This window comes from Littorina saxatilis, linkage group LG14 (genome assembly GCF_037325665.1).
Source record: "Littorina saxatilis isolate snail1 linkage group LG14, US_GU_Lsax_2.0, whole genome shotgun sequence".
NCBI lineage: Eukaryota > Metazoa > Mollusca > Gastropoda > Littorinimorpha > Littorinidae > Littorina > Littorina saxatilis.
This window is the reverse complement of record NC_090258.1, coordinates 39,210,092-39,236,722: the sequence shown is the minus strand read 5'-3', so window position 1 is coordinate 39,236,722 and position 26,631 is coordinate 39,210,092. Positions and strand designations below refer to the sequence as shown.

The 26,631-nt window shown below is 45.1% G+C and overlaps 1 protein-coding gene across 1 annotated transcript in view; it reads left to right on the top strand.

The window, feature by feature from the left end:
* Positions 1-26,631, top strand: part of LOC138946775 (uncharacterized) — a 61,532-nt gene that overhangs the window by 6,353 nt on the left and 28,548 nt on the right. Inside the window, exons 3-15 of the mRNA XM_070318178.1 lie at positions 1,543-1,721; positions 2,461-2,690; positions 3,164-3,381; positions 3,884-4,063; positions 4,813-5,034; positions 5,979-6,120; positions 6,882-7,075; positions 7,276-7,363; positions 15,198-15,285; positions 16,675-16,912; positions 17,760-17,910; positions 18,852-19,082; positions 26,315-26,497. Coding sequence (XP_070174279.1) covers positions 1,543-1,721; positions 2,461-2,690; positions 3,164-3,381; positions 3,884-4,063; positions 4,813-5,034; positions 5,979-6,120; positions 6,882-7,075; positions 7,276-7,363; positions 15,198-15,285; positions 16,675-16,912; positions 17,760-17,910; positions 18,852-19,082; positions 26,315-26,497 — 2,344 coding nt within the window. The remainder of the gene's footprint in view (positions 1-1,542; positions 1,722-2,460; positions 2,691-3,163; positions 3,382-3,883; positions 4,064-4,812; positions 5,035-5,978; positions 6,121-6,881; positions 7,076-7,275; positions 7,364-15,197; positions 15,286-16,674; positions 16,913-17,759; positions 17,911-18,851; positions 19,083-26,314; positions 26,498-26,631) is intronic.

Genomic DNA, 26,631 nt, shown 5'->3' with positions numbered 1-26,631 from the left:
AAAATTCCAATGTTCGATCGATACACTTTTTTAATTGAATCAATTATCAAATCAAAATCTTAGTACCTTATAGTCATTAGCGCGATGGCTTCTCGGGTTCGAGAACCGGGTACCTCAAATCAAATCAAATCAAATCAAATCAAATTAACTTTATTATCTCAATGTAATTTCTCAGATTGATATAATAAAGTTAATTTGATTTGATTTGATTTGATTTGAGGTACAGCGGGGGATTCAGAGAATTACTGTATTTCCCAGAGTCAACGTTTAGTGCAAACTCTTCGCGGACGGATTCATACAACCGTCTTGAGCAAACGCAGTAACAGACACTAATGTGCACGTTAAAGATCCTGAGTTTGCAGAGAAAGTCCAGAGACTTGAAAACTTGACACATACACAGTATACTTGGCATGCATACCCTCGAAGATGGCGTCATCCTGCCTATGTGACAGGGTTAACAAATGTTGTTGCGCGCAAAAATTAAGTCACCATGAGGTGACCCTGAGAGACAACAACATCTCAGGAACGCAGAAGAAGAAATCAAAATCATCACTGTTTTAGTCTTTCTGCTTGCCGGAACGCAATGGCCATTATTTTGGGTGGTTTTGTTTTGTGTGCGCGTATAATCAATGCATTTATGTATATATTCACCCAACAGTTCCCGTGCATCGCACATTTCGTCTTGGTTTAAACAATGTTTTATTAAGTCAAACATGGTACAACAATACAACGATAAACAATAGGGACACGAACTCAAGCGAACGCTTATATTACGCGCCCTACATAGTTACAAATTAACAAAAATATGATGTCGGACAAACATTACTTATAAACTATGGAACTATCTAGGTCAACAGCATAGTTGAAGCAAACCAAAAAGAACAGGAAAAAGCTAGCAGGAGGAAGAGGGGGAGGGTGGAGGTGGGACGAAAGAATGGTAGGTACATATATGAAAGATGAAGATTTCGTCTTCTGACAAGAATAGTTTTGTAGAGTTAATAAACAAGGGGTCAACAGGTGTCCTCTCGTTACAATGGCCTGACATCGTAGGGACCAAAGCAATACAGGCTTACGAAACAATAGCAACGTTGTTCTGAGGCCTTTGTCTTCGTCCACTGAAGCATACGTTTTTGATCTGACGCAATCTTTTGAGATTCTAAAGGTCGTGTGACCATGAATGAAACTCTCCTTTTAAATGGACAAAGACATGAGACATGGGCATACACATATTCCGTCCAGTTCCAGCTGACCTTGGTCCTCTGAGGCTTGGAACTACTCTGTAATAACACTAACTAATCATTCTTCACGTCCTCGCAGCTTAGGCCTGCCTCTAAACCTATTACGCACATTTACCGATGATGGGCAGAAGAAAAACAAATAGAAAATTAAAAAAATCCTTACTTTAGACGAGCTGTCGTAATATTGATTAAGAATGTAACAAACGTGGTTACTGTTGTGTTCTCTTTTTGTGCAAAAACTTTTTTTTTTAAACATTTAAAAAAACCTTTAGATTTATAACAAAATGGTGTCGTTTTTTCCTAGGTGGTTCCCATGGGAGTGCTGAAGAACATCATCACCAAGCTGCCACCTCGCACCATAGAGAAGCTGGCCAGTTCCTTGCCCCCAGAGACAGTGGGCAAGATTGCACAGACCATCTCCCCCGTCACTGTCGCCCCCATCATGGAGTCCTTCAGACCTAGAGAGCTCAGGCGACTTATCAGGTAACATGTTAGGCCAAGAAAAAAAACAAGAAAAAAAAACCATGTCGACAAAAATAGTAGAACGTTTGTTTTAGTTTTTGTGTGTGCTAGTCTGTTGCCAGTTCGTTCTTTCTCTTTGGTTTATATATATATGTGTGTCTGTGATTTTTTCCATAAATAAAAATGTTTACGGTAAAAAGGTTAGGGATATTTTTCATTATGAGATTTTAGAGAACTGTCGGGTGTATCCCCTGCACATTTGTTTTTTATTATCTCGGATTACTTCTGTTGTGTGGTACCCATCGGTCCAAGGCAAAATCTAGGTTGTGTAGCCTAGCCATCAGAAAAGATCGCCAGGGGTAAGGGGTCCAATGATTGGGGGGTGGGGGGGGGGGGGGGTGGGGCTGACTTACTAATGGGGCTTAACGTCCTCTTAGACCTGTTGGCCTATATTGTGACATATATGGTTATATGGTGTGATGTTTTGACTCGAACAAGCCCGCTGTGACTGTCTTCTTTGACACACCAGCATTGGGTTTGTCTCGTCCTGAGACTTTCACTGTGAAGTTGACTGAACTTGGGATCCTGTCCGTGCACATGTGTGCACACGGGGGTGTTCAAACACTGAAGAGAGTCTGCACAAAGTTGACTCCGAGAAATAAATGGGGGTGGGGGAGGGAAGAAGGTGGTCAATGGCGATGCTGAAATCCATCCCACACCATCCGAAGCACGACATTTATTTCTCTTACTCCCGTTTCAGGTCAGTGAACACGACGACGCTGTCCAACTTGCTGACGTCCATTCCGCAAGGCGTCCTGGTCAATCTGACGCAGTCCCTGCCCGCCGAGCAGATCGCCAAGCTGATGACGGCCATCCCGCCCGAGATCATCAGCCAGGTGGTCACTCATCTTGACCCGTCCGGCATGGTGGCCCTCATGAAGGCCATGCCTCCTGGCATCATTGAGAACATTCTGACCACTCTCCCCACAGGTAGATATGGAATTAACATTACACTTACAGAGCTCCAGAAGCGCTACGTGTAGCCAAGACGTGTACGTGTACTGCAGATTTTGACGTCATCCGTACACTTTAAAGAGGCTTGGCCATGATTCACACAACGAGTAGAACTTGCAAATGCATGACGTAACAGATGCATTTGATGATGTTAACAGATGCATTAAGCCATACACGTATACGTTCGGAAAAAAATCTGCCAACAACACTTTTTGGGCCGCTTCTATTCCCCCAATTTCGTATGGCAACAATTGCTCAACAAATTTGCAAAGACACTAACGGCAGTGCCATAAACAATAAGCACCTACTTTTGATTAAAATGAAAAAGAAAAAGAAACCTGACAAACATACAAATCAAGCACCGTCATGGTTCATGGTGCATACAACTCAAATTACTTCATCAACGAATCAGCTCGGCTTTTTCAACCAGGCCTGTGTACATTTTTCAGACCTGATAGTGAACATGACCAAGATCCTCCCACCGGACCAGATGCAGGACCTGCTTGACCTGTTGCCGGAGAGCATGATCGGCAAGATGGTGGCCATCCTGCCCAAGGACGTGCTGGTTGACCTAGTCAAGGCTTTTGACCCCGACGCCATGTTGGACATGATGGGAAAACTGGACGCCAAACAGCTCATGGGTATTCTGGCCACTCTGCCCCATGAGGTTGGTCATGAGAGATTTTTTTTGTTGTTGTTGAGAGAAAGAATATTATTGAGAATGTTGTTGAGGTGGTTTGCCTGGTTTTTTTTTGTTGTCCCACATTTGTGTTGTCCTTTTGTTGGGCTGTCTCCTCTTTGCATTTCTTTCGCCTGTTTTGTCTGTGTTTGCCTGTCTGGTTGTTTTTTCTGCTTGTGTCTGTCTGTTTCACTGTGTCTATTTTTGTTTAGCTGTCTCTGTATATGTTTTATTTAACCTCTGTCTGTCTGTCTGTCTGTCTGTCTGTCTCTGTCTTTCTGTCTGTTTGTCTCTATCTGTCTCTGTCTGTCTGTCTGTCTGTCTGCTTGTCTCTATCTGTCTCTGTCTCTGTCTCTGTCTCCTTCTCTCTCTGGGGGTGGGAGGGGGGGGGGGGGGTCCCCAGGTTTGTTTCTTGTTTCTTGTCTTGAAAATCCAGGGTGGTCAAGCGAGACGAAATCAGCATTGATGTATTCTGTGTTCTGTTGTATAGGTACTACTGAACATCACAAAGAGCCAGACAGCGGAGCAGACGATGAAACTGTTGGGGTCACTGCCGCCAGATGGCATTGTCAACCTGACGCAGGTCATGCCCATGGAGGTCATGCTGGAGATGATGCAGTCAGTGCCCCCTGAAGGACTCATCGGGATCATGATGTCTATGCCGCTAAAGGTAGGAACAGCCAGTCTTGCTCAAACACACATGACAATCTTTCATTTCATTTCATTTTTTTCATACCTGTTCTTCCAAATATTCCTTTTCCTTCTTTTATTTCGGGCTTATGATTTCTATGCCGCTAAAGGTAACAAAAGCCAGTCTTGCGGGGAAATTCGTCCGTCTATGCAGCTAAAGGTCCGAAAACCTATTCTTGCTCAAACACACATGACAATCTTTCATTTCATTTCATTTTTTCATTTCATTTACTGCATTATCCCATTGATGGGAATATCGGGTCGCTTCCTCCCAGTGGAAAGCTAGCAGTAACAACAGTCGCGCTACCCAGGTGTATGCGTGGTTAGGTGTAATCATGCAGCCACCTGCACTTATGACAGAATGTGGTGACACGGGGGTGGGACATGGACACCGTCTCTGACTCTGCACGTAAAGGGTATCCGTGACCGTCCCTGCCGGGATTCGAACACGTGACCTTAGGATCACAAGTCCAGTGCTGTACCCACTGAGAATTACCCCAATATCACGACTCCTTCCTTATCACGACTCCTTCCTTATCACGACTCCTTCCTTATCACGACTCCTTCCTTATCACGACTCCTTCCTTATCAAGACCCGATTTTCTCACATTTTTGGAGGTCTTAAAAGCGGGGTGCCACTGTCCTCCAAACCATCAAAACATGTTCTGAGCTATTTCCAAGGGGTTTATTGTTCTGACAAAAGGACTATTTGTCCATCTATTGTGACAGGACCTGTTCACGCTGGCGGGGCAGATGACACCGGAGCAGATGACGAAGGTGATGGAGAACTTCGCCACTGACCAGGACCTCATCCCCAACCTGCTGGGCTCACTGGACATGGACCGCATCGTGGACATGGTGGACGCGGTCCCCACTGACCTCCTCATGCAGATGGCCAGCAGCATTGACATCTCCATGGTCATAGGCATCGTGCAGAAGTTCATGCCTAAGGTAAGGGTCAGTTTCGCAGCATTGACATCTCCATGGTACCCCCCGCGTGTTAGGGGGAAGAATTTACCCGATGCTCCCCAGCATGTCGTAAGAGGCGACCAACGGATTCTGTTTCTCTTTTTACCCTTGTTAAGTGTTTCTTGTATAGAATATAGTCAATGTTTGTACAGATTTTAGTCAAGCAGTATGTAAGAAATGTTAAGTCCTTTGTACTGGAAACTTGCACTCTCCCAGTAAGGTCATATATTGTCCTACGTTGCAAGCCCCTGGAGCAATTTTTTGATTAGTGCTCTTGTGAACAAGAAACAATTAACAAGTGGCTCTATCACCCCCCCCCCCCCCCCCCCCTTTTCCCCGTCGCGATATAACCTTGAACGGTTGAAAACGACGTTAAACACCTAATAAAGAAAGAAAGATCTCCATGGTCATGGGCATCGTGCAGAAGTTCATGCCTAAAGTAAGGGTCAGTGTGTTGGTTTAAACAGGGTTTATTCAAAATAGGAACAAGAGACAGCAGGTTAGAAGAACAAAACCAATATAGCGAAGAAAATGTACTCACCAGAAACACGAACAATTCTTATTCATGTTTTTATTGTTCGTGATACAACAAGATAAACTTGTAAATGTGCTATTAGAAACAAACGCATATTAATGTGGTGGACGATTTAAATGCATTTTATTTGTGCACAGCAGAAGCGAATGATAACTAAAAGTTAGTATCCCCCTTCATTGGCTCTGTCGACGCCCGTTTTTAACCGCTTGCTTCTATTTATATAATAAACCGACCATAGGGCGTCGTCATCCAGAACTAAATCCTTTGTATGTCATCAAAAATATTGAATTCTGGGCAGAAATGACGTCACAGCCATTCAGGGATTGGTCAATGCATTTTGGAGCCACTGTTTATTTCGCAAGTGACACCTATGTTACTCTTGTTCCCTCAGGTGCAGAGGATGATTCTGGAGAAGATGGACGAAGGACTGCTGAAACTGGGCAAGAACTCTACCGTCACTTTCCAGCACTGTCTGTCCGACCTTGGTGTCATTGGCCACAGCCTCTTCAACTTCAGCGAGTGGGCGTTCCACTGTGAGTTTTTTTTGTTTTTTTGTTTTTGTTCACAGCATACCACTTTAACTGGAACTTAGATAACAAACTTCAGGTAAAAAAGAAAGAGACCTCAGATAGCAATGCGAAGATGTCGACTACTTATCTATCACGGGACCCTCTGTCTTTCGCGCTCTTTTGACATTTAGTCAAGTTTTTCCCTTCTACGACAGAAAGCAAACTGGACTGGGTGGCCGAGTGGTAACGCACTTGCGCTCGGAAGCGAGAGGTTGCGAGTTCGACCCTGGGTCAGGGCGTTAGCAATTTTCTTCCCCCTTTCCTAACCTAGGTGGTGGGTTCAAGAGCTAGTCTTTCGGATGAGACGAAAAACCGAGGTCCCTTCGTGTACACGACATTGGGGTGTGCACGTTAAAGATCCCACGATTGACAAAAGGGTCTTTCCTGGCAAAATTGTATAGGCATAGATAAAAAATGTCCACCAAAATACCCGTTTGACTTGGAATATTAGGCCGGGAAAAGTAGGATATATATGCGCCGAAATGGCTGCGATCTGTTGGTCGATGTGAATGCGTGATGTATTGTGTAAAAAATTCCATCTCACACCGCATAAATAGATCCCTGCGCCTTGAGTCCGAGTCTGGAGATACGCGCGCGATATAAGACTTCATATATAACTGACTACATTTTTCCCCACTCCCTCCACCCCACTAGTATTCCGTATACCTTCGTCATGCGGTGAAAAGTAGTCAACAGCGTTTTTCACCCTTTGTTTTTGCTTCTAGTTTTGGATGCCTCCGGAAAGCCCGGGAGAGGGATGCTGGAAGGCAACATCCACATGATCGGCAACTTTGACCAGTGCAAGAAAATCAGCCACGTCATTGCTGGAGGATCAAGGGACGGTGACGTCATTGCCGGAAGTTACTGTCACGTGCAGTTCGACATTCCCAAGGAGGCTCTTCCTCCCATTCCTGGCGATGTAAGAAGCCTTTTATTTATTTTTATTTTCCTTTACTCTTTAATCCCCGTCTGAATGTAGTCTCGGCGATGACTGGTTTTTGGTGTTGATCGTTTAGTTTGATGCCTGCTTATTGACTTAATGTTTTTATGTTGCTTCACGCGACTTGTTTTTAATGGATTTTAAAATTGACTGTACTGAGTTTTGTTTTTTTGCAACAGGGAATCCTGCCAATGCCAGAGATCGCTATGGATGTGTGCCTACCTGAGTCATGCAGGGACTTTGATCTTCACCGCTTCTTGAAAACAAGTGAGTGAGGCATGAGGATATGGGTGGGGAGAGAGAGTATGGGTATCAAAACGATATGTACAAAAAGTGAGAGGGAAATATAAGAAAAAGGTATAACTGCTTCTACTCAGGAAAAGTCAAAATCAACATATTCATTTGCAATTTATCTCAGAAAACAAACGTCTTCGTCTAATCGCGTAATGAACACATTTTGCAAGAAACCTAGAGAGAGAGAGAGAGACAGAGAGATGGAGAGACAGAGCGAAAGAGAGAGAGAGATGGAGAGAGAGATGGAGAGACAGACAGACAGACCGACCGAGACACACGGAGAGAAAGAGAAGCATTGGAATGAGAGAGAGAGAGTGAGAGAGAGAGAGAGAGAGAGAGAGAGAGAGAGAGAGAGAGAGACAGAAAGAGAGAGAGAGGGGGGGTGGGGTGGTGGGGGTGGGGTTTCACAACCAGAAATAAACTGCACCTATCATATATATATATATATATATATATCAACAATGCTCCAATGACACACATTGAATTCCTTTAGCTGACTCAGCAAAGTCATACAGCATGCCCAAACTGAGCACATTTTCCCCAGCATAAAACCCAAACGTTCAGGTACAAGATAAAACAGTGATTAAACATTCCCACACCCTACTTCGCTGTAACACGATTGTCAATTTCAGTCACAATATAAGATACATCAAACTGATACATGTGACAGCGATAACGTCATTGGAGGTGTTATCGAGGTGATAACAATATCAATGTTTCTGATCGATTCTGTGCATGCGTTTTCCGAAGTACATGTTCAAACGTGACGTGGTCCACTAGTAAGCTACGGTTAAAGGGGTGTTAAGATATTTGACGTGACGTTGTCTGACTGTACGAACTTGACACATGCCGTTTCAGAATGAAAAATGACAGGGCTGTTCTCTCTCTCTATCTCTCTCTCTCTCTCTGTCTCTCTCTCTCTCTCTCTCTCTCTCTCTCTCTCTCTCTCTCTCTCTCTCTCTCTCTCTCTCTGTCTCTCTCTCTCTCTGTCTCTCTCTCCCTCCCTCCCTTTCTGTCTTTCTCTCTTACTGTGTGTATCTCTCTCTCTCTCTCTCTCTCTCTCTCTCTCTCTCGCTCGCTCTCTCTCTCTCTCTCTCTCTCTCTCTCTCTCTCTCTCTCTCTCTCTCTCTCTCTCTCTCTCTCTCTCTCTCTCTCTCTCTTGATTTTTTTGCTTAAAGTTTACAGCTGTAATGAAGTGTCATAACTACAGTACCTCTAATGACAATGGAATAATTGCCACGAGAGTGATGGCAGACACCGTTGACAGATCGTCTCTTTCGGCGCGTGAGCTGGCCTCACACTGATACAAAACATAGTTACAGATAGAGGTGGTCGTTATTAAAATAGATGGGGGGGGGGGGGGGGAGGTTGCTGTAAGTTGTTAATACAGCTCGCTTTAAAAAGAAATCGTTCTGCGAAAGTATCATCTTATTCCTTGTCGGTTCCTGATTCCAAAAACATATAGATATGATATGTTTGGATTAAAAACACGCTGAGAAAGTTAAAACGAAGAGAGGTACGAACGAACGAACGAACGAACGAACGAACTTTATTACTCAAGGATGGAGATTTCAGGCTCACGCCTAGTCTTACAATCTGTCCCTGCTAAACTAAGACATAAAAATAAAGACAATAAAAGGACAATTGTCAATCGCAATCATACAGTATTACCAATTTCAACAGTAATTTAGCGTGCTATGAAGCACAGCGCAACCGCTACCGTGCCAAACAGGCTGGTCACTTTCGTGGAGAACTAATCAATGTAGATTAACTACACTGCAGCAACGGCATACCTTGCTGTAGAAGATTGGTGCCAATGAGAAGACTACTCCGAGACTACTCCAGAATCTACTGAGTTTTTCTACTTGAAACTTTTCCCTTTGCAATACAAAATAATGTAGAGGTCTCTTGACTTAGTTGGCGATGCGCACACCTCCGCCGTAGTCGGCTCTTGAGGCGTATTCCCCACGATCAGTCTACACCAAGTGGGGCATCCAGATCCAGATCCAGAATCTGAATACTTGGGTTCGGAAATCGAACTAAATCGATTTGATTTTTGCACTGACAAGGGTTTTGTTGTTGTTGAAAACATCATCATGTGGACAAAAGAACAGTCTAAGTAGCGACTTATAGTGACATTATTCACAATCTTAGTTAACTTGCACTTCTCGGTTACTCGGTTACTGAATCCCCAGCTCCAAAAAGAGCGTATTTCTGAGACTTAGCCCGAACTTTATTTTACAAGGATATAGATTTAAGGCGGGTCCTTTTCTTAGAATCTGTCCACTCTCGCAGCTTTGAGAAGTAACTGTTTTGAAGCAACCCAATAGATAACCCGTTTGCGCGCCTGTGTTTCTATTATGTACATGAGTCCATCAGAACCAGCGAGCCACAACAGGTGAGATGATCACAATGGGCTTGTCAGCCTAGCATCCTTTTGTTGTGTGGGGACACCTGCTGTGACTCGGGTGGCCAGCATTAACCCAGTTTAAGTCGGGTGGAAACTTCCCGGTGGTGTGGGGACAAAATGGAAAGCGGTCATTATACAAGCCTGTGTAATCTATTTCATGATAGCAGAGCGACACAATGAAGTAAGAGAGAGAGACTGAGAGAGAGAGAGATCGAGAGAGAGAGAGAGAGAGAGAGAGAGAGAGAGAGAGAGAGAGAGAGAGAGAGAGAGAGAGAGAGAGAGAGAGAGAGGGGGGGAGAGAGGGGTGAGAGAGAGGGAGAAGAGAGAGAGAGAGAGAGAGAGAGAGAGAGAGAGAGAGGGGAGAGAGAGGGGGAGAGAGAGAGAGAGAGAGAGGGGAGAGAGAGAGAGAGAGAGAGAGAGAGAGAGAGAGAGAGAGAGAGAGAGAGAGAGAGGGGGAGGGTTATACAATATGTAACTGCGGCTTTGAACTGTAAAATCGCTTTCCATAAGACATTTTGCAAATGTGTGGATCTTGTCATGCATTATTTACACACACACGCATGCACGCACGCACACACCCAAGCACACACACACTCACTCACACACACACACGCAACGCGCGCTGTCCCTCTGTCTTTTAAATTACTCCCAGACACTGGCACTCAGAACCACCAATCACAAGTCTAAATTTACATATCCTCTCTCACATATTCTCTCTTTGCAAACAAAGCTAGTGCACGAATGTCACAAAAATAGAGAGAGAGAGAGAGAGAGAGAGAGAGAGAGAGAGAGAGAGAGAGAGAGAGAGAGAGAGAGAGAGAGAGAGAGAGAGAGAGAGAGAGAGAATAAACTTATCACACTTAGACATTTGTGCTGATGTAATATCACCCATTGCCAAACCCACGCCTTCCCTCAAAGAACTGAAGCAGCACTGTACAGGGGCGGATCAGTTGCTTTGTAAGGGGGGGGGCACTTTGAATCGAAAGTGAATGTGATGGGCGCGAAGCGCCCGAATTTGCTAGGGGGGTCCGGGGGCATGCCCCCCCCGGAAATATTTTTTGCCCAAAGAAGCAAAATGGTGCCATCTGGTGCCATTTGAACTTAGAAATGGTCATAGAATCAGCATAGAAAAATCTTTTTGTTTCTTCTTTTTTTTTTTTTTTTTTCGGGGGGGGGGGGGGGGGGGCCACGTGCCCCCTGTGCCCCCCCCCCCCCCCCTCGTCCGCCCCTGCTGTAGACCCAGGGCATAATTCTGATATCAGCTCTAAGCACTGTTCACACACATCTGGGGATGTTGAAAATCCCATGCTGTCAAATGCGCTGAAGGGAGTTCTCCAGGTGTCGGCTTATTTGTAATCCCTCAGTGTCACTTCAGTTTGATGGGATTGACTTTGACAAGAGAAATATGACAGGGTGGAGGAGAGGGGGTTGGGAAGGAAGGGGCTAGGGGGCAGATGGTAGGAAGGGGAGGGGTGCGTGATCATGAGTTTGAGGAGGGTCGAACATTTGGAGGATAGGGGTTAAAGGTGGTCGTCTACATTTTTGCTTTTTTACATTTAGTCAAGTTTTGACTAAATGTTTTGACATAGAGGGGGAATCGAGACGAGGGTCATGGTGTATGTGTGTGTGTGTGTGTGTGTGTGTGTGTGTGTGTGTGTGTGTGTGTGTGTGTGTGTGTGTGTGCGCGCGTGTGTGTGTAGAGCGATTCAGAGTAAACTACTGGACCGATCTTTATGAAATTTGACATGAGAGTTCCTGGGTGTGATATCCCCGGATGTGTTTTTCATTTTTTGGATAACTGTCTTTGATGACGTCATATCCGGCTTTTTGTAAAAGTTGAGGCGGCACTGTCACACCCTCATTTTTCAATCAAATTGATTGAAATTTTGGCCAAGCAATCTTCGACGAAGGCCGGACTTCGGTATTGCATTTCAGCTTGGTGGCTTAAAAATTAATTGATGACTTTGGTCATTAAAAATCTGAAAATTGTAAAAAAAAATATTTTTTTTATAAAACGATCCAAGTTTACGTTCATCTTATTCTTCATCATTTTCTGATTCCAAAAACATATAATTATCCTACATACGTGAGAGAGATACCCGTGAGATAAAAATCGTTCAAATCACACGTGTGTATATCATGTAAATGAGGTCAACCGGAAGGTCATGCTATGTAAATTAGTAATTACATATTCATGAAGAACTACTTTTGCAACAAAATGGCAACTGCCACGAAACCGATTTGTCATCACTGAAAGAATTTTTTAGTGATGAGCTGTTCGAAGACATGTTTGGTGATGACGTGAATGACGAAGTCAATGAAGAAAAAAGCGAGTCATCCATGATTTATGATTTTTCTCCAATAGACTCATTCGTTCAGACAAACAAGAACAAGAACACTCTCCGAAAAACGGTTTACGATATACGTCGCCTATCGACGTTTATGGCGAAACACGGGGACAAAAGAAACATTAGCACCATCCAACCACAAAAATTATGCAAAATTCTCTGCTCTCTTTTCATGAGTTTGAAAAAACCGGATGGCAAAGAGTATGAACCATCCCCACGCTGAGCGGCCTTCTCAGCAGCATCCATCGACAGTTGAAGTCTAAAAAGTACTGTGCACCCGTTATAGACGGCCCCGAATTTGCACTTGTAACTGAGAGAAGTCGTGAAGACAAAGCAGAAGATTGTTAAACAGGGAGGTTGTGGCAACTTACCTAACAGGGCTCAACCGCTGAAAGATGAAGATGTTGACAAGCTGTAGCAGACAAAACAGCTCGGAGTCGCAGATCCAGAAGTAATCCTGAATACTCTGTGGTGGCAAAACACAGTCAACTTTGGTCTGCGCAGCGTGACACCTCACAGGCACATGCAGTGGGGAGACGTGTCCTTGCATGAAGACAGTAATGGCAGAGAATATCTCCAATTTTGCGAAAGACAATCCAAAACATGCCAGGGCGACATGTGAAGAAAAGCTGGGATCATCAACCCGAGGTAGATCTACACCAACCACTCTGCACGCAAGTTCCTAGTGCAGAAACTTTCCGAGAATAACGTTCCTCCGACCAAAATAATGCAGCTATCTGGGCACAACAACGTTAAGCAGCATTTCCCAAGAGGAACACCGTGGCTTCAGTCTGATGCTAAACGGCACTGCACCGGTCTCGGAGCTGTCGCCAGTGTCGGCAGACGACACATTGGATTCGCACGGCCACTTCAACTCCAGCCGTCTCCACTGCCACTGCCACAATCACATCCCAGCAAACGCTAACAACACTGTTTGCAAGGCCTGTGCACGTTGGTACCATCAACATCAACCAATATTTGTCCAGTCACCAAACCGAGAAGTGACCATCTGAAAGCTGTCGACTCGCCTGGCTCCGACTTGACTGTCATCCTATCGCGGAAGGATATGCTTTGCTGTTGTTGTTCCTTTTGGTTTCTTTTATCCTGTGGCCACTGCTTTTCTTTTTATCTGGTATATTTTGAAGTGACCATCATTTCGTTGTTCGAATTTATTTAATCAATGTTCAATATTAAACTTAACAGTGTTAACAAAGGCGAACTACTTTGTCCTAGTTTGAGAGTGTGTGTCATGGCGGAGGAATGAATGTCAAATTGAGTAAAGTGGTTTGAAGTTCTAAAGCGGGTTGATCCAAAGGCAATAGCGCTGTCGGTGACTTTTAGTTAGATCTGGCACAGAAGTATATAATGTAGGATAAACAGAATACTACATGGCTTGCTGTGTCGTACCAGATTTACACTCGTTGCTTTTTCAAATAGTGAACAGCTCGCTTTCGCTCGCAGTTCACTATTTAAAAAAACAACTCGTGTAAATCTGGTACGACACAGCAAGCCATGTAGTATTCTCTATATATTTGGATTAAAAACAAGCTCTGAAAATTAAAAAAAAAAATATGATCAAAATTAAATTTTTGAAATCAATTTAAAAAACACTTTCATCTTATTCCTTGTCGGTTCCTGATTCCAAAAACACATAGATATGATATGTTTGGATTAAAAACACGCTCAGAAAGTTAAAACGAAGAGAGGTACAGTCCCAAAAGCGTGCTATGAAGCACAGCGCAACCGCTACCGCGCCAAACAGGCTCGTCACTTTCACTGCCTTCTGCACTAGCGGCGGACTACGTTCAATTTCATTCTGTGAGTTCCTCAGCTTGACTAAATGTAGTAATTTCGCCTTACGTGACTTGTTTCAATAATCTTATGGTTAGATTTCGCTAAAAAGTTATGTCAGATGATGAATGAACCATGGGGAAAAAAGTTATTGAAAAAAAAATATATGTAAAAAAAGATTTTATTTTTGGGTAGCGTGACTCACGCTTCCAATATTTTGTTTTCTGTTTGCTGAGAACATGTGCTTTGCCTAAAAATACTGACCAATCAAATTCATGTCACTATGCTTATAGCCACGCCCAAACAAGTGCAGCAACAGTTTGACACTGGAGCGCTATCCACGCTTTTTTTTTAAACGCACGAAATGCACGGGATTTCAGAGGAGTTTTGCGCTTGGCATTTTCCAAATAAGGATATCCTACTATGAGTACTACGCTGGAATACTACAATGAATTTTCAAACGGCTACACTGGCTTCGTCTTTCCTGATCGAAAGGGGGTGTATTGTTGTTATTTGTAGATAATAGACTCTGCATTTTAATGGTCAAATGGCGATTTCGGTATAAAAATGTAGACAAGGACCTTTAAGGATGAACAGTCTCAGATGTGGCCAGGCTTTTACATGGGATGAGGCCACCCCTCCACTTGGTCACTTACCAAACATGAACAGCCTGGGTGCTGTCTGTGCACAGTAGCCTTTTAATAAATTAATTATTTAACCAAATGCAACTCATCACAGCAAGCAGTCAAGGTGTTGACTTTTGGTATGTTGCCAAGCGGAGGGATGGTCTCATGATCCCATGTAAACGCCTTGCCAGACCTGCGATGGCGAGCCAAACTCTTTTCAGGAGAAGGAGAATCCCTTCGTTAAGTACGATGCAAGAGAAATACATGTATCCCACAATGTGTGTCCATGCTGTAATTCTGAGTCAGAATAGATGTCTTAATCGTTTGCGTCCAGTTGCCATTTTTACCCAGAATAGCTGTGTGCCAACTATATGTGCGTCCAGCTGTCATTCTGATTCAGACAAGTCGACTTAATCGTTTGCGTCCAGTTTCCATTTAACTTTTTTTTTTTAGCCAGAATAGCTGTATGCCAATTTAGTGCGTTCAGCTGTCATTTATTTTTGCCAGAATAGCTGTCTTCAATATCCTGTGCGTCCAGGTGTCATTCAGACTTGAATTGCTCTCTTAATTAGTTGTGTCCAGTTGTCTCTCTGAATCATAAAGGAACCTGTGTTTTTTTTGTTGTGTTACAGTACAACTGCCTCTCAACGTGAGCATCCCCCGTGTAGCATGCCAGCAGGACCTGGACTTGACGCAAGATCCTGCCGCTATCATCACATGGTGCGTATATAAGTGTCATGTCTGTGTGTATGTTCCTGCATGTTTGTTTGTTGTTGTGGTTTTTTTTTTGGCAGTTGTGGACCGTGGATGTGTAAAGATGAGGGACAAGTTTTTGTTAATTTGAGGATGTTGGTTTATCCAAGATAATAGATTAAATGTCCAGGTAGCACTTTCTGGCCTCTTTGGCTCGGTCTGTCAATGCCAGTCTCGATCTCTCTCCTCCCCCCCCCCCCTCTCTCTGTCTCTGTCTCTCTTTCTCTGTCTCTCTGTCTCTGTCTCTCTTTCTCTGTCTCTCTTTCTCTCTCTCTCTCTCTCTTATTTTCTGTCTCCCCCCGAACAATCAGGGTTGGTAATAAGCAGTGTAACCCAAACACGCCTATGGACACAATCGACACCTGCTCAAAGGTGTACATGAATACCGTCCAACGTCAACGCAATAGATAACCTAACGTACCTTGACCATGTTAAGTGACCACCGATGACCTATCTTTTGACCTTCGTGGCCTTAGGGCAGGAGTGTAAGCTGCAAGTAAAAAGCACTCCTGGAATAAAGAGTGTAAGCTATCTTATCGCTGCATCGTATGATTATTGTCAGTGGACTTTTATGGGTCAATGTCTTTTGTCTTTTTTCTGGGTCTTAAAGGCACGCTCCTTCCTGTGTCAACGACTTTGATCACCATTTAAAATCTGCCCTGAGGCTTGTACCTGAGATACATTTAAAAACAAAGATTCGAAAGGGGTATTTTGGGTTGGGAAGAAAGGTACATTTGTCGGGTAAGGGGGGCGGGGGTCTCCCGGGGGATTCTCCCAAAACCAGGACTTCCCCCACTACCCCAACAACCCCCCCCACCCCCCCAACCCAACAACCCCCCAACCTAACAACCCGCCCCCCAACCCAATAACCCCCCCACCCCCATATTAACAACCCCCAATCCAACAATTTACCCCCCAACCCAACAACCTCCCAATCTCCCAACCCAACAACCCTCCCAACCCAACAACCCCCCCACCCCCATATTAACAACCCCCAACCCAATAATCCCCCACCCCCATATTAACAACCCCCAATCCAACAACCCCCCAACCCAACAACCCTCCCACCCCAACAACCCCCCAACCTAACAACCCGCCCCCCAACCCAATAACCCCCCCACCCCCATATTAACAACCCCCAACCCAACAACCTCCCAACCTAACAACCCCCCACCCAACTACCCCCAACCCCCCCCCCCCCCCAACCCAATAACCCCCACCCCCATACTAACAACCCCCCCAACCCAACAACCCCCCCCCCCCCCCCTCCCCCAAATCCAGCCCAATTTGAATTCACGGAAATGCTCATTATCACCCCAACAATTAGGCACGAATCTCTCACCTGTTGTTTTTCAGCATTGTCCTTGTCGTTATCATCCTCTTTGCCATTGGTGGCACTATCGTGGACTGCGTCTTCCTCCGCCGCTCGCACTCCATCGCGGTCAACAACAACGACCTGGGCAAATACAGCGTGGCTGGATCCAAGCAATCCCAGTACGCCAACGGACACACGCCCATCGTGAAGAGACCCAAGGGAGCTAACTCTAACGGCAATGGCATCCATGTGGACGAGGACGGCAAAACCAAGCAGAAGGTATGAGCTGCCAACTGCTAAGCTTTTGGCGTAGCAATATGCTACGTTTGGCCAATTGCTACGCTTTTTTGCCAAGCTTAAAATTGCTTTGCTCAAACAAATAATCACAGTTCGCTCTTTCATGTGAGTCCTGACTCTTAATTACTCTGTGTAGCTTTCGGAATAATAATAATACGAGAATTTATAACGCGCACATATCTCACCACAAGGTGACTCAAGGCGCTCTCTTATATGGATCATATGGAATATGGATCATAAAACATTATCCACATTGAAAAGTGGCACTGCAGACTCTCCCTATTTGGGAATTGTGTTCCTGCTTTCCAAGTAAACTTTTTAAAAATGAATATATTCTTGCACGAAACAGCATAAATGCAGATGTGCGATTACATTTTAGACAATGCTACACTTAAACACCATATGCAACGCTGACAATTCCAAACAAATCTTGTTACGCTTCAGGCTTCACAAGGGCTGGCAGGTCTGGCTATGTGAGGCCAAAAAAAAAAATAGGTGTGGTTACGGTAACATAGCCAAAAAAAACCAGGGTAGGAAGGTAGGCAATCACTTTTTTTTTAAACTTGTTTTCTAATGTGTACAAATTAAACCTACTTGAAAGGGAAATAGGTGTGCGACTCGGGCGCTTTCGCTTTCATTGCGTTTTCTGCACTCGTTTTCTTGGTTTTTGTGGTTTTTTTTGTTTGTTTTTTTACAAATGTAATAAAAAGTTATGGGGTCGGCCCCTAAAAATAGGGTAGGTCGGGTTACCGTAACCACACCTACTTTTTTTTTAGGCCTGATAGGTATTGTGGCCATCAGGGGGTTGTAATTGACACGTAACTTGCAGTTACTACAGAAGGACCCCGAGCTCAAGGGCGCCGAGATGACCGAGATGCACCAGCTGATGAAAAAGAATGGCGGTGGTGACGTCATTAACGGTGACGGTGTCAGTCTACACAGCCACAACGCCGACAACATCATCATCAAAGACCCTGATGGTACGTGTCTAGACTGTTTTGTTACCTCTATGGTGAGGACACCTCGACACCCCCCCCCCCCCCCCAAAGAAAAAAGAAGAAAAAAAAGAAAGGAGAACTTCGTTTGTATGGCCATGTTGGGTTTGATGCGTGCATGCCTGGTTTTCTCCTGTAGATGGGTGTCGGCACAGGAGGTCTGCCCGCTGTCCTCAGCCAACATGCTCCGTCTTCATGGCAGCTCAGGTTTTTTATCGAGGTTCTCTCCTCTAGATCCGCCGTGTTTCGCCTAGGGGCTTGCGCTGCCTAGTTGATAGGGTCACCTCATAGAGGATGTGGTCATAGACCAGGCACGGTCGGTCTTGGGATAGGGAAACGTTATGCTAGTCCGGAGGGATTACGCCACAATGGCCACCTCGCAAAGACCCAGGGTCCTAGACTAGGGAGGTCCAAGGGGGAGCACCGGGAGGGCTACCCCTCTACCCGCACCTCCATCACAATCCCTTCCCCTGGTAGCTTCATCCCCAAGGAGGAAACAGAGCTACCTGCAACACCCCGAAAGGAGAACAAAACAGGCCACTTCCCACGAGAACAACAGCTGTCAATTTTTTATTAAGGAGGTGGTAACAAACTCTTTGGGTTTGTTTCATAGGTTTAAACCAAATATGTGCTGTACTTTTTTGCAGTGTGAAGACACCTTTGATGAGAAGACAAATGACTATAGTCTTTGTTAATTTTTGCACAGCAGTGAAGTCAAAGATGTGGGGTTGTGGTGAGAGAGCGTGCGTTTGTGCTTGACTTGTAGGTGTTGTAGGTATAGTGTCTATAATGTACGTGTTGTCTCTTTTCAACTGTGTGCAGACTTTTCTGTTGCCTTTGTGTTACTCCTGTCACATTCTAGCATCCAGTTTCGCTTTCTTGTCAAATCCTCCTTCTTTAAATATGTCACTCTTATTCTAAAACAGACACTTGTCCAGGTGTGGAAGCAACTTCTGATGGTGAACCCCATAAATGCAGAGATATAAACGGTGCACATGCCGCTGGTGTTGTCACTAGTGACGTCATTGTCAGAGATAAGCTTGGTGACCCCGTTGAACTACAGACGGTGGTTACGGCAAGTGACGTCACTCAGTCACCAAAGAGTAATGACGTCAGCATACAGACGGTTAAGTCCTTCATTCACAGAGTCAGCAATGGTAGGTCTGGCCTGCCGAGCTGTGCCTGCACGCTGCATGAGATTTTCCTGCAAGTTTTGAGAATTCTGTTTGTTTCGTTTGACTTGATTTTGCTTTTTAACCAGACCTGATTTCGGAGATAACGTCATTTTTTGCCGCTTTTTGAATAATACAGACCTGTGCACATCTACGGTTTCTCCGTAATTTCTCCGATTTTGATATGCAGAATACGGTGCTACGGATTTTTAATTAAAATTCCGAAATTCCGATGTTTTACTCAACAACAACAAAAATGTGTACTTTTTTCTGTTTTAAGATGTTTTGACCAATTGGTTGGCCGTTGCGCTGAAAAGACGTTTTCCGATTTACCGGAAGCGCGCGTGTTCTCAGCATTGAGTCTTTGTTCTTAGACTTAGTTCGTCCAGCGTCCAAATGACGAGACCAAAGACATTTTCACAACAAATGTTACAACAGTGTTGATGTTTCACCTTGGCTTGTTAATAAATAGTAATTCCCATTCTACTGCGTCATAGTGTTTCAGTTTGTGTGCTTTGTGAGCAGAATTATGTCTTGAACTGTCGTTACAGCTTAATACTACTGAAACATTTTAAAAACTACTGAAATTTGGTTTGTTTACTACTGATGAGCGTTTTGAGTGTGCACAGGTCTGATAATAATGATAATAATAATGATAATAATAATGACAGCTTATATAGCGTGAACCACAGTAATATATGCTCTCTGTAACATTCTGCTAAAACATAATCTATGTTTTATGTCCAATACCAAATATCTGTACATGGGAGATAACCACCTACTTTACATGTACTATAACCAGAAGAGTGGTTCCCCCTCTTCCCTAACTAAGATGGCTGAATAAACACACATGTATTTTACCTCTGTCTCCTGAGTCCACAATCCGAGCGAATCCTTCATAATACACACACCATCAAACATTACATGGTGTCAGAGCTAAGTACAGAGACTTTTCTTACCCAATCGACCCATATTTGTGTATAAAACAATGTCTGCAACGCAGAACCATCCTCAGATTGACTGGTCAAAGAAAGACCTGCATGCTGAATGGAAGAAATTCAGGCAGCATGCGGACCTGATGTTTGCTGGCCCCCTGAAAAAGTCAACTGACTCTGAGAAGTGTGCCTACCTCCTCATCTGGGCAGGAGAGAAGGGCAGAGACATCTTTAACTCATGGGGAATGTCAGAGGAGCACAGCCAGAGCATGACACACCTGTGTGCTCAGTTCGAAAAATACACTGCCCCGAAGAAAAACAATCTGTTCACCAGATACATGTTCCAAGAGAGGAAGCAGCAGCAAGGAGAACCTCTAGAGTCATATATAACTGACCTACGAAACCTAGTCAAAGACTGCGGGTACGATAAACCCGAAGAAATGGTCAGAGACAGAATCGTCTGTGGTATCCAGTCGCAAGAAGTCAGAGAGAAACTGCTGACAGAGGGTGACGCCCTCACGATGGATAACGCCATCTGCATCGCGACGACCCACGAAGTGACAAAACAGCATCTTGCCTCCATGGCAGCAAGCGGTGAAACCATCGACGCCATCAGGAGGAAGAGACACAGCCCTCAAAACAGCCACCGGCAGAGCGGCCAGAATGACACTTTCAAGTGCAGAAACTGCGGAGGGAAGCACGGACGAAAGGAATGTCCAGCTTTCGGCAAACAATGCCTGTTCTGCAAGAAAACGAACCATTTCGCAAAAGTCTGCCTTGCAAAGAAGAGAGGAGAGAAGAAAATACACAGCATCAATGAAGAAGACGACGAAGAATCAGTCTACATCGACGCCATTACCAGTGGCAAAGATCAGCCAAATGCAGCATACACAAATGTCGACACAAACACAGGGGACACCGTCCGGTTCAAGCTCGACACAGGAGCCCAGGTGAATGTACTCCCATCAACAGTGTACAAAAAACTCACCGAGAAGCCTGCGCTCCAGCCAAATGACAACAAACTCTACGGCTACACGGGACAACAGCTGCAAGTCAAGGGCAAGATCACAATGGAGTGCACCTACAAAAGAAATACATACAAGGGCACTTTCCACATTGTAGACACCCCCGCCAGCTCCCAACCAATCCTGGGACTGCAAGCCTGCATACAACTAGGCGTCATCAAGATGATCCTAGCCATCGGCACCACTCCTCCCATGACAGAAGCCAGCGTCATCGGCCAGCACGGCCAACTCTTCAAAGGATTAGGAGAACTGGAAGGAGAGGTGACCATACACCTGAAGGAGGAAGCAACGCCCGTCGTACATCCACCACGCCGAGTCCCACACGCAGTGAAAGACAGGCTGAAAGAAGAACTCCATAGCATGGAACAACAAGGCATCATTTCCAAAGTCACCACCCCAACAGACTGGGTAAACTCGCTGGTCGTCGTCGAGAAACCAAATGGAAAGCTGAGGATCTGCTTAGACCCAAGGGACCTCAACGCCGCCATTAAGCGACCACACTACCCCATGCCGACTTTGGAAGACGCACTCTCGAAGATGACAGGCGCCAAATATTTCTCAAAGCTAGACGCGAAATGTGGATACTGGCAGATGAAGCTCACCGAGGAATCATCATACCTCACCACATTCAACACTCCCTTTGGTCGCTACAGATTCAACAGGCTTCCATTCGGAGTCATCAGCGCTCAAGACGATTTCCAGAGGAAGATGGACGAGATCTTCGAAGGAATACCTGGAGTCACACCCTTAGTTGACGACGTCATCGTCTCCGGCAAGACACGAGAAGAACACGACGCCAATCTCCGAGACGCACTCAACAGAGCAGCCTCCAAGAACCTGAAACTGAACCCAGAAAAGCTGACAGTCGGAGCCCAAGAAGTTGAATACTTTGGCCACCTCATCACCGCTGAGGGTCTGAAACCTGATCCCGCCAAAGTAAAGGCAATCCAAGACATGCCCCCACCCAACGACAAGAAAGAGCTTCACACTATGCTGGGGATGATCACATACCTAGCAAAGTTTGCCCCACAGCTGTCAGAGACAACCAAGCCGATGAGAGACCTGCTCAAAGAAGACGTCAAGTTCATCTGGGATGAACAGCAACAAGCTGCCCTGCAGAAGGTCAAGAATGCAATCACGAGCAAACCGATTTTATCCTTTTTCGACCCGAAGAAGGAAGTCAGACTCGAGGTCGATGCCAGCAAATCTGGACTTGGAGCTGCAATCTTCCAAGACGGCAACCCTGTGGCCTTCGCCTCGAAATCCTTGACCTCGGCGGAAGAAAACTACGCCCAAATAGAGAAAGAACTGTACGCGATACTTTTTGGCTGCCGCCGATTCCACCAGTACCTCTACGGCCGTGAAGTGCTTGTCCACTCTGACCACAAGCCACTGGAGAGCATCACAAAAAAGCCCCTGGCAGCCGCACCACCTCCCGCAGTGGGGCACTGCGGTTATGAAATTAAAGGCCCCTCCTGTTTTTGGAACCGCAGGAGCTTTCTAGTTTGCTGTTAGGTAGATTTTTGGTTCCTCTTTCCTGTCATGCTCTCTTTTTCTTCATGAATTCTTTTCCTTTTTCTGCCTTCTTGCTCATTCACCTGTATTTTTTCCAAAAATCTCTTCTCTTGCCGCTTGTCTCGCGATTCATGTATAGTTTAATCTGTTAGTGTTCTGATGTAAGTCCAGCAGTAGATAGGTTAAGCCTATTTTAACATACTGGAAACTGGTAATCTTCCAGTAGGTATTAATTTAGTTTTACTAAAGCCTGCTGGGACACAAGTAATGGGTTAGTGCATTTGTAAACAGGAATCGCTTGACAAGTGGCCCCCTTCATCCCCCCCTTCCTCGTCCTGATATGGCTCTGCGTAGTCGGCTGGACGTTAAGCAACAAATAAACAAACAAACAAACAAGCCGCACCACCCAGACTTCAGCGCATGCTTCTACAGCTCCAGAAGTACAGCCTGAAGATCGTACACGTCCCCGGAAAGAGTATCCCTGTCGCCGACACTCTTTCCCGGAAGTTCATTCCTGCCGAGCCTGGGGATGACACTGAAGCTGACCTTAACATCCAGGTACACAGCGTCATCAATAACCTGCCAGTCAGCAACAAAAAGATGGAAGAGCTGCGTATCGCAACGCGAGACGACCAAGAACTCCATCAACTGAAGGCAGCCATACAAAATGGCTGGCCTGATGAACGGCAAGAATGTCCACCCAAGATACAAGAGTTCTACAATCACCGAGACGAACTATCCATCATCGATGGCATCATCTTCAAAGGAGAGAAAATCCTCGTCCCACTCGCTCTTCGTCCCGAAATGCTGGCCAAAATCCACTCCAGTCATCTCGGCATTGAAAAGACCAAGCAGAGGGCCCGAGAAATTCTGTTTTGGCCAGGAATGCCTACAGAAATCCACAAAACTGTCGCCTCCTGTCCTATCTGCATCCAGAAACAGAACTCCAATCCCAAAGAACCTCTCCTACCCCACACTGTCCCAACCCGTCCCTGGCAGAAGATCGGCACTGATCTCTTCACCTGGGAGAAGAAAGACTTCATGGTGACAGTTGATTACTACAGCCGATATTTTGAAGTCGACGAGCTGACCACGACCACATCTGCCACCATCATCCGGAAGCTGTCCTCACACTTCGCAAGACATGGCATCCCCGAGACGCTTATGAGCGACAACGGACCCCAGTTTGGCTCAGAAGAGTTCCAGCAATTTGCAGTCAGCTGGGATTTCCAGCACACAACATCCAGTCCTGGTTACCCACAGTCCAACGGCCTAGCAGAAAAGACAGTCCATACTGTCAAGGATATCATGACCAACGCCAAGGCCAGTGGCACCAGCGCTCTACAAGCGATCCTGGAATATCGCAACACTCCAGTCGACAACCTGGCTTCCCCAGCCCAACTCCTGATGGGTAGACAACTGCGCTCTATCCTGCCCACCACCAAGCAGCACCTGCAACCCAAAACCATCAGACCTGCAGATGTCAGCGCCAGACGTAACGAGAAGCAGACCAAGATGAAGCAGTACTACGACCGCAGTTCCAGACCCCTACCACCAGTGAAGCCCGGCGACGCTGTACACGTCCAGCTGAAGAAGGGAAACGACTGGCAGCCAGCCACCGTCACCGCCTGCAGCAGCCAGCCACGATCCTTCGTGGTGCAAACCAGCAACGGCAGCACCTACCGCCGCAACCGCCGGTTCCTGAAGAAGTCCAGACTGCCTTCACCGCCACCAACACCAGAGCCGGTCAGCCCAACAGCAGCCCCAGCAGTCTCCAAGCCTGTACCAGCTGATGTCCAGTCCGATGTGCCACCAGCCCCGCCAGCGCCCAGTGCCTACACCACCAAGTCAGGCCGTCGTGTCAAAGCACCAGCCAAAATGGACATGTAGTTCTCACCAGTTTACTGCGGTGCACCATCATTTCTTGAAATGATTGAATGTTAGACAACAAACACATATATATATACAAACATGCAAACACCTTACACTAGGACTGTGCTATGTTTGTTTTTTAAACGGACACTGTTGAAGGATGCTATTGACTAATACCGACCCGCATCAAATTTCCTTTGTGTAAAGACACTGCTGAAAGACACTGTTGAACTGCAAGCACGCATCAATATTTCTGTGACTGTGTGCTAAGACAATAATAAGTGTAATCAATGTCTCATTACCTACAGTATTATTGCAAACAATTACAATTGCCATTCTAATACCAGACAGTATTAATGCTAACTCTATGTGAAAAAAAAATCTAGTCAATTCCTTATTTAACATATTATGATAACTTTCATTTGAAAAAAAGGGAGATGTAACATTCTGCTAAAACATAATCTATGTTTTATGTCAAACACCAAATATCTGTACATGGGAGATAACCACCTACTTTACATGTACTATAACCAGAAGAGTGGTTCCCCCTCTTCCCTAACTAAGATGGCTGAATAAACACACATGTATTTTACCTCTGTCTCCTGAGTCCACAATCCGAGCGAATCCTTCATAACACACACACCATCAAACATTACACTCTCGGCGCTTATGAATGGGTATCTGCCATTGTATAAGTAACCCAAAATGCCCCTCGTATTTAGAAAATGCCCCAGGCATGTCCGCTAATAAAGAGACAGCTCTGTTAAGAGTTTGACTTACCCTAGCTTCTAGCCAATTCTTCCACTTTGCTAAGGCTGGAGGAGTTCAAACAGAATATTAAGCAACGTTCTCGTGCACTGGCATGTGGGTGAGTTTTTGAGTATTCTAACACATCAATGTAGAGAAAAGAACAGTAGGCGAAGCAAATACGTACACGATATGTCTGTACAAAGTAACAATAACATCCATACTTTTCAGCTTGGTCTTATTTGGAAGTTGCATGGCAGTTTCCACCTAACTAACCACTATCCCTTGTGTTCGTGTGTGTGTGGGGGGGGGGGGGAGGGGGAAGCAGATGTTATTGGCTGGATAGATGTGCATGGTATAATGCACAAACATGATGACCTCTCTGTTTGCTGTTTTATCTATACATTTTGCTTATTCAGCATTTTTTCTGTTGTCATATTGTTTTTTGTTGCTCAGTTGAGCATTTTTGCTGAAACTTTTGAGGTTTTACGAACTGTAACTTTTGGAAGTTTTTCTTCTTCTTGCTCGCTGGCGTACGGTTTTCTACTCTTTTGCAGAGAATGCATTTTGCTTGATTCTTTTTATTACCGGATAAGATCCCTTACTAAAATATTTGACTGCAGCCTCATCATAAACCACCAGTCACATCCTATTTTATATCCCGTCTCATTTTACATTTGTGTGTGTGTGTGTGTGTGTGCGTGTGCGTGTTGGCATGTGGGAGTGTGCGTGTAATGCGTACGTGCATGCGGGTGTGTGCGCACGCATGCATTTACGCATGCCTGAGTGTGTGTGCGTGCGGCTGCGTGTGTGTTTGCAAAACTGAACAAGTGCGTGTGTGTTTTGGTGCAAACGTTTTACTGGCGAATTTTCTGTCTTATTAAATTGATTAATTTATGCACACTCTGTCAACTGGAAGGTGTGCTGGACAATTACATTTTGAAAAGTTTTGTGTCTTGTGCCCTGTTTTGAAAGTGTGCTTTCTGAGAATGTGTTTTATAATGTGTCTGCGTGTGTGTGATTGTGACTTTCATTTCTTCAAAGTAACTTTGCTGCCAATTTTGTTTGGTGCATGCTTTTTGTCTACATGAATAAAATAGGAAATTCTGCTTTTTCTCTACAGGTTTACCGGACGACTCGCTGTGTCTGAGGGTACTGACAGCCTTTTCAATACCGCTGAACGTAAAATCAGTGCTTGCTACCAGAGACTGTAATGACAACATCCACTGCCTGCACGGCATACGCGTTCTCTCCATGCTGTGGGTCATTTTTGCCAACACTGTTGTGTTCGGAGCCCTTTATTTTGGTAGGTCTGAGGTTGTTGAAGTTTTGAGCTTACAGTCTTACTGTGTGTTTTTTTTTTATCATTAAAGGTATCACATTTTTGGCTGGCTTTCTCTCTGTGTCTGTCTAGTGTCTGAGTCTGTTTGTCTCTTTTTC